Genomic DNA, 13,210 nt, shown 5'->3' on the forward strand with positions numbered 1-13,210 from the left:
ATCAGCGGTGGCTTTTCCAATTCAAACTAGCTTACTGTGGGAAACTACTATTAGAATGAACCAGGCTAGAAAAAAAAAACACAAGGGTCTCTCTCTCTCTCCATTTACAAGTAGCGCTCGCTCTTATGACACAAATTCTATCCAAGATGCAACTAAGGACCACAGCAGCAGAGACTGTGGAGTGTAACAGCAGCCAAATCAGTAAGCATAAGCTTGTGTTTATTTTTGCCATTCCTGCTCGTGTATGCGCAAATGTTTGCAATGAATCTACTCCACCATCAGTCTGGTCTACACTTACTGTAAGTTGTGATGTTTTTTTTTTTTCTTTTCCCGCTCTGCTTAAGTGTACGTGTCTGCGCATGTGTGTGTGCGGCAGGCACAATTTGATGGTGTTAACATTGAAGCTGGCATGTGTTTATTTCCCCTGCGTTCTGGTCTGCGGCGTCTCAGTCATCCGTGGGCTCCATCAGTCATGTTGCTGTCATTTATAACACATATACAGTACTGTATATACAGTGTGTGCGCGTGGACATCAGCAGTTGGGTTTTTGGGACACACAACAAATGAACAAATGCCACCGGTATACAAATGTGCAGCCAACGGGTACGGGGTGTTTACAGTGGCGTGCGTCCGGCTGTCTACCGCGTGTGATTAGCTGGCCATTAACTGAGGCACAGATCAGCCATCGCCAGCTCCAGGCCTCCTCTGCACTATCTCAACTGGACAAACATGCTGTCAAGCTTGTTCATACAAACATGCACACGTGCATTTAAACACTCATTTCCACCTGGATAGTCATAAGGTCCACATTACATACTGTATATTGATTGTCTGTTTCAAAAGCCATACAGTATGTAAACACAAACCTGGAATTACAAGTGATATCAAACAATCTGTAAATGTTAATAATTAATACTACTCTCTGAGATGGTTGTTTTGAAATTAAGCAGACTTATTTCTACAGTGAGTTTCCTTGGCTGCGAATGACTTTTAAAAAACAGCTCCGTATCATGTCCTGTGTGCGCTACTATTCCAGGGATGGTGATGAATGATGATTTTTCTCATTGCATTTTTATTAACATTTTTTTTGCATTATTTTCCTTATGTTTGTGTATATTACCTCCTGTCAATTTGGCTAATATTTTGTGTATTTTTCCTAAGGTCTCTCAATTTTTTCCCCCCGTTTTTCAAAAATGCATTTTTAGGGATTTTGTTTCTCAAAATAAAGATTTGGGATTTTTACATATTTTTGTCATATTTTCATCATTGGTGCTTTGTGCAAGAAGTGTGTAAGTAAAACTAACATTTTGACTTGTCCCAGTGCCAAAAACAAATCCTTGATCTTTGGTGCACTACAATCTTGATGTGAAATGTTCATACAGTTCCATTTGTGCGACTCCTATTTGACATTCCTGCTTCCGAGGGGTCTAAAATATCACATGTCATGCTTTTTCATAAATTTTATCAGGCACAGAAGAAGTACTTCTGAGTAAATGATGAAAACAGCCCGCTGCAGGCAAACTGAGTGTATATCACTTGTACCCACAAGAGGAGGATCTATTTCTCTGGCTGCTGGCCAATGTCATATTTTAACTGCTTGGCGACAAGCCTATGGACAAACCAGTGAAAACTGAGCATGTGTAGACTGTATACTTTATGTCTTCAGTCGTCTATGCATGGTCTAAAAGTGATTTACATTTTGATATACTGCCTCAATCTGATATTTTGGAATATTTCTTTCATATCTACTATCAAATGGCTCTTATCCAATATCAGGATGAACCAAAGCCCAATTTTAATGCAACATCCTTCGCCTGCTCCAAATTGAAGTCCTAACCATAATAGCCAAAGCCTACGACTACAAACCATCTCAAAACTTACATCCAGCCCCAACTTAATCCAACACTAAAACTTTAACCCTTAACCCTATCCCTAACCACCTAATACCACCCCTGACCCGCCCCCAAACCCAAACCCAATACCTCTCACATCATGACACCTCAACCCAAACCTTAACCCAACTTCTACCTGTAGCCTCTAATCCCCTATCAACCATAACATTACCTGGCTGTCTCGTGGTAATCACACAGATTTATTTTCAATCTTTTCAAAGGCCGATTCCCACAGCCGACATCGATGTTCCTGTTTTCTAGCGTTCAACATCAATTCTGTGCTTAAAATATTCGTTGTCGGTCAATCTAGACCATCATAAAGACCCTCCCCCGCTCCTGTGACTTTAGAAAGAAAAATGAAGGTACTGTACATAAAATGACGTAATCAGTGACTACCATTATCACATTGTTGAAGTGAAAAAATCGGAAGTATTTTCCAATGTATGTGGGGGGGGGGGGGGGGGGGTCTGGTCCTCCAAGACAAGTTTCCCCTGCGGGAGACCAAATAACATTAAATTCAAAATTCAAAGACAAGATACTGTATGTGTCCCGTTTAGGCCGAACTACTTCTTACTCAAAAACATTAACTGAGACTTGTAGACACAGCAACTGTCTCTTTGCACAAAATTACTGTACATCTGATTCAAATATGAGTACATCAACCGTGTTTGACAAAACAACTTCTTAGTCTCTACGGAACAAATGTAGCTATTTTTTTTTACTCAAAAGCAATAACGTCCGAGAACAAAACTTTAGCTACACCCGGCAAGCATTCGGGGCAATCGCAAGTCAAGGTAAGACTGTACCTTGATGAAAACTAAACTATAGTGAAAGCTGGTCAAAAGTTACTCAGCATTGTAACAACTCGGTGAGAAGTGTTAAAACAACATGGGTGACTGTAGATATTTTGGCGAGACGTAGGGGGAGGGAGGGACCGAGGGCAGGTGTTTGGCGGAGCTCAAACAGACCCTCAGACTCTACACGCACGGGGGTGCCAGCGTCTCATTAGTGGCTGGTGACAAAAGCGCAGCAACTGGCGGAGCGTTTGAACGTGAAAACTGATACAGTGTTGCTTCTTTCCACCAAGGACAATGAAATGCAAGCTCGCGCTCCTCGTTTCCCAGAAGTCACACTGAAGGCTGCAGCCTGGCGTAGGTGGAAGGTTACAAGAGATCCGTGTGTGCGTGTGTGAGTGTTACATAGCGTGCACTCATTTCTCCTTGACAGACAGGGAACATGTCGCCCTGTACTTGCTTGTCCGAAGGAGGATTGCCTTGACAGACACAACATTTAAAGCAGAGTTGTATATGGGGCAGTTAAGGATTGTAAATCCTCCCATGGCTTGTCTGGTTTTCTCCTGCAAGATAGTGAGAGCTGCCAAAACTCTTGACAAGCTTTTTGTTTGCCTTTGCTCATATAGGCAGAGCATAGCATAAACATGTGATGATCATTTCAAGGGTCTGCTATGAAAAAGAAGATATGGGCGGCAAGTTGGCTTTTTGCACAACATTCCTCCAAAGTCGTAATTTTTGCAAGGCTGGTGAAAGGAAAAAGATGAGGGAGATTGTTTTTACTTTTAATCATGACAGTGATGTATTTTGACTCTTGTATGACATGATTCAAACGACAGCTCGCACGGTCAAAGTTGGTGGACACATAACTCACTGTAAATAGTACTTAACCCAACTGATAAGTGGAAACTGAGAACACTGGCAGAGCAATGGAGAATCAGCATACTGGTTCAAAGAAAAGATGACAATAGGGAAGACAAAAGCATGTCTCAAAGGGCCGAGGCACTGCACCCGTTCCATCTCTTTCCTCCCACGCCGAGCTGAATCTTTTACCAGCGACATCAATCATCGACGAGCCAGCCAATGAATGAACGAACAATCCCATTGCTGTGCCAATCCATCACTTATGCGTGGGCCAATGAATGAGCCCCGAGAAGAAGTTCAAACAACTGAAAAGGCCTGGGGGGCACCCGAGGAAGCTTTCACCATCAGACATCTTGAAGGTTTGAAAAATTAAATAACTAATGATTTTTTTGTTTTTTTGTTTAATACTTATTCTCAGGAAGTTATGATTTTGAATGTTGCTAGGTAGGAGGACGACACATTTAATGGGGACTTGCCTAACTTAAGGCACCCAACTTTAGAAAACCAGCAATTTTGTAAAATGATGCATTATAACAGCATGCAATTATTCCACAAAACGTCATCAATATGAATCAACATTCATCCAATAACATGAAAAATTACACCACAGTCACCATAAATGCTGATTATAAAACGAATTAATAAGTGCACACCACTACAGCTGAGTTTAGAATTTGGCTTGAACAAGTTATGCTCTGACCAACCAAGCAGCAGGCCAGCTATGATTGGTTCAGAAAAGTGTCCCATTGCTAATATAGTTTAATTAAGGAACATCGGAGAGCACGATTGATTCTAAAAGCGAAAATCTGATTGGGGTGGGGGGGGGGGGGGGTGGGGGGGGCAGCATGAACATTATTTTACTGGCAGAAGTGCAACTCCGCAGAGGTGCAGGGTTTGATTCCAATGTGGAGTTTACATGTTGTCCCCATGCCTGCACGGGTTATGTCCGGGTACTTAGGTTTCCTCCCGCATTTCAAAAACACACATGGCAGGCGAATGGAACACTTTAAATTGTCCCGAGATTTGATTGTGAGCGCGAATGGTTGTTCGTCTATGTGTGTCCTGCATTTGGCTGGCAAGCAGTTCAGAATGTCCCCCGCCTACTGCCCGAAGACGGCTGGGATAGGCTCCAGCACTCCCTGCGATCCTCATGAGGATAAGGGGATAAAGAAATGGAAAGATGGAGTGCAACTCCATTTTATGCAAGTATTGGATGATAGCATTTAGGGATTTTTTTTCCTCCCCGAAAACATCCAGTCAGAAGCAGATATCGATATGGATGCCGATGTTAAATTGCAAATCTTATTGGCCTAAGCCATCTAATTTGGGCAGTGCATGGCATTCCCATGATCATATATTGCAGGGGTGCCCAAGTCCGGTCTTCGAGAGCCCCTACCTAGCCAGCTTTAGATATCTTCCTCCCCCAACACCGGATTCAACTGCTCAGCATTCTTTGCAGAAGTTGGATAATGATACACATACTCAAATACAAATTTGTCGGGCATACAGCACAACGAGATGTCTTTGGGTGACAAATTTCAGGAAAACAAAAGCTATGTTTTTGGAGCCAAATGTGCTTGGAGATTTGTCTACAAAATCCACTGAAAATATAAAATAAATATCTGAAATGATTCAGAGAGAATAAGAAAAAACTTGGCCTGGGTTCAACTTGATGTCAGGCTTCACATACGTCTCAGTCGCTGACAGCTGTTGTTTGGATTCTTGGACAGAGCAGTCAGTGTTCACATGAATCAGAAACATGCAGACACTTTGTATGTTTGCCTTCTACGTGTGTGTGTGTGTGTGTGTGTGTGCCAAATGCTCAGACGGTCACGGCTTTCAGAGCCACTCGTTTGGATGGCAGACCAGAACGGAAAGCTGCCTCTAAAGCGAGCCGTGTCAGCGAAAGATGGACGAGAGGATGGATGACGCGCGGCCAAAAGGTTCCTGGACGACCTCGGAGAGCGGGGGGGGGGGGGGGGGGGCCACGTGAGCTATGATGAGCCCCCGAGTTGGCCGCACTTCAGAGCTTCCCCCGGCTGAAACAAACCCAGTCACTTTAAATAGAACCAAACTGCACCAAAAAGAAAAGGAAGAGAAAAATAACTTCAGCCACTATCATTCACAAGGCAGGGCAGTAAAGCAGACAGCTTAAGAGTGCGCGCGTTATTCTTCAAATTCCTCCTGTTTTGGAATGTGACGGTGGGATGATAATGTATCAAGCAGGTGTAAACCATAGAAGGAGGTTGGGGTGGAGGGTAAAAAGAATAGCTCTCAGTAGAGCGTGGACCTCCACCAAGGACGACTAATCGAAATGTGGACCAACATCAAAATCAACTCTTAACATGCAAACTCATCGTGTGTCCAATAAAGTCAATCCATTAGTCATTCATTTTAGAGCTTTTCGACTGGCCCTGACCATGGTTAGGGCCAACAAGGCCTTCTATGATGGCCTTAATAACACTATTATAACCACTGGCCTACATTTGCAAACCAAGTTAATATTTTCCCTACAAAATTGTAGTCATTTATTCCCAACAGTGTATTGTCTTCAGTTCATAGTGTTTCTATTGGCTGCACTGCTTCCAGCGCGTGTATGTGGAGGTTGGATTTTTTTTTTTTTGGTCCAATCAAATTTCAGCCAGTATGTGTTGCCACGTCACTCTAATCTGCCCAAGCGTATTCATAATCACCTGTGCTGGCTGATGTAACTTTAAATAACTTGGCAATGGGGCAGTTCCTTTCATCAATCTGATTTCAAATATGCATTCATAGGGCCAGAGCGCCCTCGATTACGTCAGCATTTTTACATCTTCTGGTTGGTCAGAGCCAACATTGACTAGGAAAGTAAATTATCGCGCTCCATCCTTACGTGACAAAGATTTCTCAAAATTAGTGTGATGAGAAATGGCACTGATACCAATTTTAAAAAATGAGATGGCATACTTCCCCCTTCTTCTTCATATTTGGAGAATATAAACGCATGAGCCTTAAACAGCCGTGACGACCCCAGAGCTCACAGTAGCGCTAAAGATAAGAGAGTCGTGCCTGTGACACCTCGGCAGTCACACAGCAGATACCAAACATGGTCACGGGCAATGTGGCTGATGTGCTCTGACAGCGTTTGTCAATACATTCGCACACTTGTCATTAAATTGACAAGTAATTATTCAAGAGTAGTCAAAATTCGTTGGTGAGAGCACACTGGAAAGACCGCAAATTCCTGTACAAATTGCTTATGGATGCTGAAAAGCTGATGTTGAACTGAAATGCTGAGGAGTTAATTGAATGAATAAAGCGTCAGATTAATATGCCGCTTTTCTGGATAACCGGACACTCAAAGCTCTAACAATAGATACATTATTCATGCACTCACGCATTCACACTCTGGTGACGGTAAACTATGTTCTGTAGCTACAGCTGCCCTGGGGCAGGCTGACGGAAGGGTGGCTGCCAGTGTGCGCCTCTCCGACCACCATCAAACATTCACACCCACACCCGTACACTGAGTGTGAATTTGTTGAATGTGAGCCTTGCGGTTGGAATTGAAGGGATAAAAATGTGGAAAGAGCTAAGTATGTCAAATATGTTTGAATTTGTGAAAATGTTAGAGCTTTGAGAACATGATAAATAGAAACGGATCTGGCAACCTTGCGGTGGGAAATACGGAGAAATGTGTGAATTTGGGCAACGTGAAATGTAGATGAGTGAGTGGAAAAGTTGAAGCTGGTTTGAATCAGTGATTCAATATGCTGTGAAATATGGAGGACGTCAATTGGGAACATATCTTCATTCATTTCACTTGGATTTTTTTTTAATTCATTGGAAAAGTAGGAACAATGGGAATGTGCAAAACATGTCCTAATTGAGGTAAATATTTTAAAGATGGAATGGTGGAGAAATGTGGAAGGAGTAAAAGCAAAATTCTAAGAACATCTATATTTTCTGGGCTACAGAACTATGTGTTTTTGCTCTTCAGCATTTACACAATAAAAGAGTGAGTACACGTGAAGGAAATGGTAGAATGGGCTCTTACCATGCACCGGTGAATCCAGAGAGACGAGTCCAAGCAATAGTAGTCGCAGTAGCAGCAGCGCAGTGCTGTGGCTCCACAGGCAGACAGCCAGCCTTCCTCCCCACACTGGCATGGTCAGAGTGGGCCCGCCGCTGCGGTCTATTCCCCCTCCACGCTTGCTTGACACTCCTCACGCACTGCCTCTCTCTTCTCCTGTTGAGTGTGGAGGATGACGGGGGTGGGAGGTGTGGGGGGTGGGGGTGGGGGGGGGGGAATGAAGTGGGTTGTCAGAGCAGAGCTTCTGTATTGCCGCGATGTGACAAAGTCCACGCCAAATGCGCTGCCACCAACATCACCACCACCGGCAAGAGCAGCAGGTCTAGTGGCTCGTCCTCCAACCTGAACTGACAATAGCACAGAGAGAAAGAGAGAGAGAGAGTTTACTTGCCCAGTAAGGAGGGCGGGCTGGGACGCATATGGAGGGAGGCGGCGGAGTGGGGGGGGGGGGGCGTGGGAGGAAAAGCAACGGGGCAGGGAGCAGACATGAGAAAGACCAGGTTTAGTGCAAAAGGGGAAAAGAGGGGCGGTGGTGGGGGTGTATGCATATATAATAGAAAGCAGTAGGAGCTGACTCAGGGTATCCACACACTACTTGGCCATTCCAACTGTGAGAGACTTGGCCTGGATTCTTCTGAATTATTCAGAGTCGGCTTGTTTATCTCTATTGCCCAAGGTAGTGGTTATCTTGAATAACTGGAGAAAGGAATCATCTCATCATGAGATGACAGAAGCGTGTGCCCATGCATGCCATGGACAACTTTTGATTGTGAAAGGTGGTGGTTATCATTAAAAAAACAATACAACAAATAAACTATGACACATACAAGCACATTACTGATGTGTAAGATTGTTACCAAGCGTGGCATGGACTACTTTATGGCGCCATTGCTTAATTCTAATCATTTCGATAATTTCTGTTGTGCAAGGTGGTGGTTATCATGAATTGAGCAAAAGCTGCAATCAGCACGCCTTTCTTTCCGAGCAATCTGTGGACTTTTTCAACTGTGGTGTATTGCGCACAGAGGCAAAGGAGAAATGACAGTAAATAGCAAGGAACAGTTACTTTGCGCATCACATAACCTTTTGACACAAAAAAAAAAATCTCATTTGTCAATGTTGGTGGACCTTCAAAGACTAGGCGGCGTACCCTCGCTGCTGGCACAGGCGGAGATTCAGGGTCGAGAGCCAAATTCAAAGAATGTTTACGACAACGCTCAAGAAGGGCGCATTAGTGTGGTACTCAACGAGTCCTTGAAGCTTTAAGGCCAAAGTTCTTATTTTAGTCAACAGGGGATGAGAGATGTTATGAGCACTGAGGATTATTATTTTTTATACTGTGTAATAAGGGAAAGTCCTAGTGTGGTAGAATTTCAGCATTGTCAGAGATATGGGGCCTATTTAAATGTTGCAAACACAGGGATAGACCAATTATTGTCACAGTTATTTGGCATCTTGACGACATCAGCCTTTTTTGTTTTTTAAATCTGTATCAGTCCTGAAAAAAAAAAAACGTCAGTCAATCTCTAAGCAGCTTTGGCAAGGCAGCTTTGTTTACATAGCACATTTCATACGCAAGGCAATTCAATGTATTTTGCACAAGTTCGTCACGAGCTGGTTTCTTCATCTTCCACAAACATAATGGACACACTGCTGTGAGCCCCATCTCACACCCAGACACTCATACGGAGATGTGCCTACGTCACTTGGCACCTCAGAAGGTCCCACCTCTTAAAGGCAAGAGGAGAAATCAGATAATTGGTGTAGCCCATATGTGCTGCTGTCTTTTGTTTTACTCTGGAACATTTTTAGTTGTCATGTTTATTTCTAATGTGCAAGGTGGTGGTGATCATGAATAACCAGGAAAGAGTGATTGCTTAATCATATGACAAAAACATTGCATACATGGCTGTTGGACAATTTTTTGAATATTATTCATCGTTCTGATTATTTCTACTGTGTAAGGTGGTAGCTAGCATAATCTACAATATTAGCATAAACAGGCGAGAGGAGCCATCGTAATGCACGACCAAATGCCCGGTGGATTATTTGTTGTGGTTTTGTTCCTTTCTTTTGTTCACACAGTGGCAGAGGGACAATTTGTGTTAAACAAATAACTGTAAGCAAGAGGTCATGCCGATTGTTGCCGTGACGCTAAACAGAAGTGACAAAGCGGCTTTGTTTTCATGCTAATCTTTCTCGTTTGTAGCGGCCGCCCCTGACGAACGCTTCTTTTCTTTCTCACACTGGTTAGCGTTGTTCATTAGCTGCGAACAAAAGAGCAGCTCTTCGCAATGAGAGGAAAAATCACTACGTAAATATACAAGAGGTTCGCTCATTCAAGTGCCCTTTCCCACATTAAGATTGAACCTCGACTAAAATTATAGCAAAGGCGTTGACGTCCCCCCCGCCCCCCATGTACTGTTTTGGGTCGGCCATGGCGGTGACCCGAGTCACACTCAGAGTGTCTGGCCAATCATGAGCCGTGTTAATTAATTGGTTTGGTCACTGGTGAACACTGAGCAGTGTCAGGACAATCAGGTCCAGACATGTCCTGGGCGGCAAGGCGGAATGACCTCGGGATAACAAAGTCATCACGTACGTGTTTCATGGCCTTTCTTTAATGAGCACAGACTAGAAACTGAAGCACATTTTATGACTGCTCCCCCCCCCCCCCCCCCCCCATTGATAACTTCACACTTGAAGATTTAGCAGCTAACTCCGCAGGTGTCTTCTCTTAGTTAGCGTGAGACATTTCATACTGGTTGGGTTAAATTTGACCCATTTTTACATTTGACAGCATTAAAAAGAACTTTAAAGTCCTTTTCCACTGTAAAAATGTATGCCTTTTTCTAAAATTAACCAAAATAGAGAGAAAAAGGAATATTTTAAAATGACATTCTTTTGTACAAATGCTATAATGATGATGATACCCATTTATGCTAACACATAACAAATTAACAAATTGCTCACAATTTTTATATAACCATACGAGGGACATAATATATACTTAGCAACACAGCAACTGGGGTACAGGATGGCAGGTCATAGACTAGATAAAATGCTAGCAAGCTACCAACTGATATGCGAATAGAGTAAATGCATTTTAGTATAGAACACATTGACACCGAGTGGTAAGGATTTTAAATCATGCTCTGTAATCAGGTTTCAATTGTAAGAACTGATAACAAGCTAACATGCTAACAGCCAGTAAAGTATGGCGAGATCAACTCAACCTGAGGCGTGGGGGAGGGGCTTGCCACAGTTGTCAATGGATTGGGACCACTTCCTTATCACCATTATGGGCTGTGTAAAATGATTTACAAGCAGGGGGGTGAACACCTCTGGTGACACAGCGGCACATCTGCTAATCCGCGCCCATTCATTGGAGCGGTCCTTTCTACTAAAAAGATAATCTTCTTTAAGGCTGTCCATTCACACTAATCCACCGCAGCATTTACATAGCAATCCTTTACCCCTGAATGGCGTTAGAGACTTTTTACCTTTCTTCACCACACACACCACAAAATGTCCTGCACTTTATACACATGCATTTACAGTCATTTTCACCTCATTGCTCCAAATGTTTTACTCGGTGATCATTCAAGGTCTGCCAAGTTGGACCGCAAGCACTTTCATTTGGCCTTACGTATTTTTATTTATGTCTACAGTACATGCAGGTGCATGATTTTTCCACACATTAGTATTGGCAACAAATGTTTTGTATAGCAGAATAATAGCATACATGTGACAGAAGGCGTTATGATAGTGAGCAGTTAGCATTTACCCTCATTGCTACCCAAGTCTCCCATACAACACTTCTGGATCATGGCGACACTTGATTGAAATGACTTTGGAACAGCTGTTACTCCACTAAGAGTCATTTTTCCTTTTTCTCTGTGATCGCCATCATCATCAAGGATGACAGAATCTTTGGTTTCTGTTTAGCTTCAAATATACTTTGCTCAAGTGTCAGCCATCTGGATTCCAAAGTTCTTGAGTATGGCTCTTCCATCTTAGGCCCCATTCCCACCCCACCTTCTTCTTCCGTTCTGATTTTCTCATTGGCTGAATGTATTCGTCAAAATCAGGGGCTGTGACAGTTTTATTTGGCAAATGAATCATCATAGGCACTGAATGAGTTAATAGCAAGCGGAGCGATCACATTAGTCATCCATCCATCCATTTTCTAATCCGCTTATCCTCTCAAGGGTCGCGGGCATGCTGAAGCCTATCCCAGCTGTCTTCTGACAGTAGGCAGGGGACACCCTGAACTGGTTGCCAGCTAATCGCAGGGCACATAAAGATGAACAACCAATGCACAGTTTACACTGTGCTTCGAAGTGCTGGACTATTTTAACAATGAATTATTTCCAGTCTTTCTGTTTAATTCTACTGTTCACAGTAACTGTGGTTAAACGAAATAAAATAAGTTAATCTTGCAATTTTGACGCCAAATTGAATTTTTTCTTTGGCTGCTACCAAGTCTCCACACAGGAAATTGTGGAGAGAAGTGAGGAAATGAGGGATAACATCATCAACCATGACGATGATGATGATGATAAAGCCGTGACCGACGGAGAGAAGCAGAGAAAAATAACAAGTTGGCCAGGTTCACCTTTGAACCCGTCGCTGATTTGTTCTGAAGTGACCTTTCAACTCTGGAAGAGAGGAAAAACACTCAGAGCCACCAGTGAAGGATTTTGTTCTCAGGATGAAAGTCAACAGTTGGAAGAGAGGAGTCAGAATTTGAAAGATAAATTACGCATGGGAGCACTTGGTTTTCTACATCACAGAAAACTGGGGAAACCACATATTCAACATTTCCTTCCAACAAAATGAAGACTTAAAATTTTCATACAATAATTTTCTCCCTGACAATGAATCAAACCTACAGTGTTGAAATCGCAAAACAGTCATGACTTCTAGAAACATTTCAAATTTTTACAAAGTCAAACCTAGCCTGTGAAGCAATAGTATAAACTGTCACTGAAAGCGATTGTAAATGACTTACCCCCAGTACCGCCATCTCACACGTGTGCACCCCCCCCCCCCACACACACACACACTTGCCACCGACATACCAAGTTGGATGTCAGTCCATGTCAAGTTAATTAGGGCCTAAGGATATACTGTTTTTTTTAACTGCTTGTTTTGTCATTGTGAAACCATTCACCGGATCACTTTACAGCCCACAATAAAAATGTTGACATGGATAGCTGGAATGCCCCCCCCTCAACAAAATGGGATGGGGGGTAAGCATTGGGTGGTCTCACAAGTTCACCAGTGTGATCGTGATATCATAAATATTGACGTTCTCTCCAATTGCTATGCAGCATGCTTCTTGCTCTAGTCAATTGTATACAGTATATATATATATATATAATATATATATATATATAGTCAAACCTCGGTTTTCGAACGTCTCGGTTCTCGACCAATTCGGTTTTTGACCAAAAATTTTGAGTTTTTTATGCCTCGGATGACGAACAAATTTCGGTTCTCGAACAAAGTGAGCGCACTTGAATGCACCACTTGACTCCTCTCGCCTTCCTTACACGAGGAAATGACGCTTCCTCGGGTAGACGAGG

At 42.9% G+C, this 13,210-nt stretch overlaps 1 protein-coding gene across 2 annotated transcripts in view; it reads right to left on the reverse strand.

The window, feature by feature from the left end:
* bmpr1ba (bone morphogenetic protein receptor, type IBa) overlaps nucleotides 1–13,210 on the reverse strand; it is a 52,525-nt gene that overhangs the window by 16,053 nt on the left and 23,262 nt on the right. Inside the window, exon 3 of one of the 2 annotated variants that reach the window (XM_086111211.1) lies at nucleotides 7,584–7,775. In XM_086111211.1, the coding sequence (XP_085967337.1) occupies nucleotides 7,584–7,695 (112 nt within the window). In that variant the 5' untranslated portion in view covers nucleotides 7,696–7,775. Of the gene's footprint in view, nucleotides 1–7,583; nucleotides 7,967–13,210 lie in introns of both variants that reach the window. The other variant, XM_086111210.1, reaches the window with a different exon arrangement.

The sequence above is a fragment of the Hippocampus guttulatus genome, chromosome 5, assembly GCF_054856545.1.
Source record: "Hippocampus guttulatus isolate MCC_2025c chromosome 5, RoL_Hgut_1.0, whole genome shotgun sequence".
Classification (NCBI taxonomy): domain Eukaryota; kingdom Metazoa; phylum Chordata; class Actinopteri; order Syngnathiformes; family Syngnathidae; genus Hippocampus; species Hippocampus guttulatus.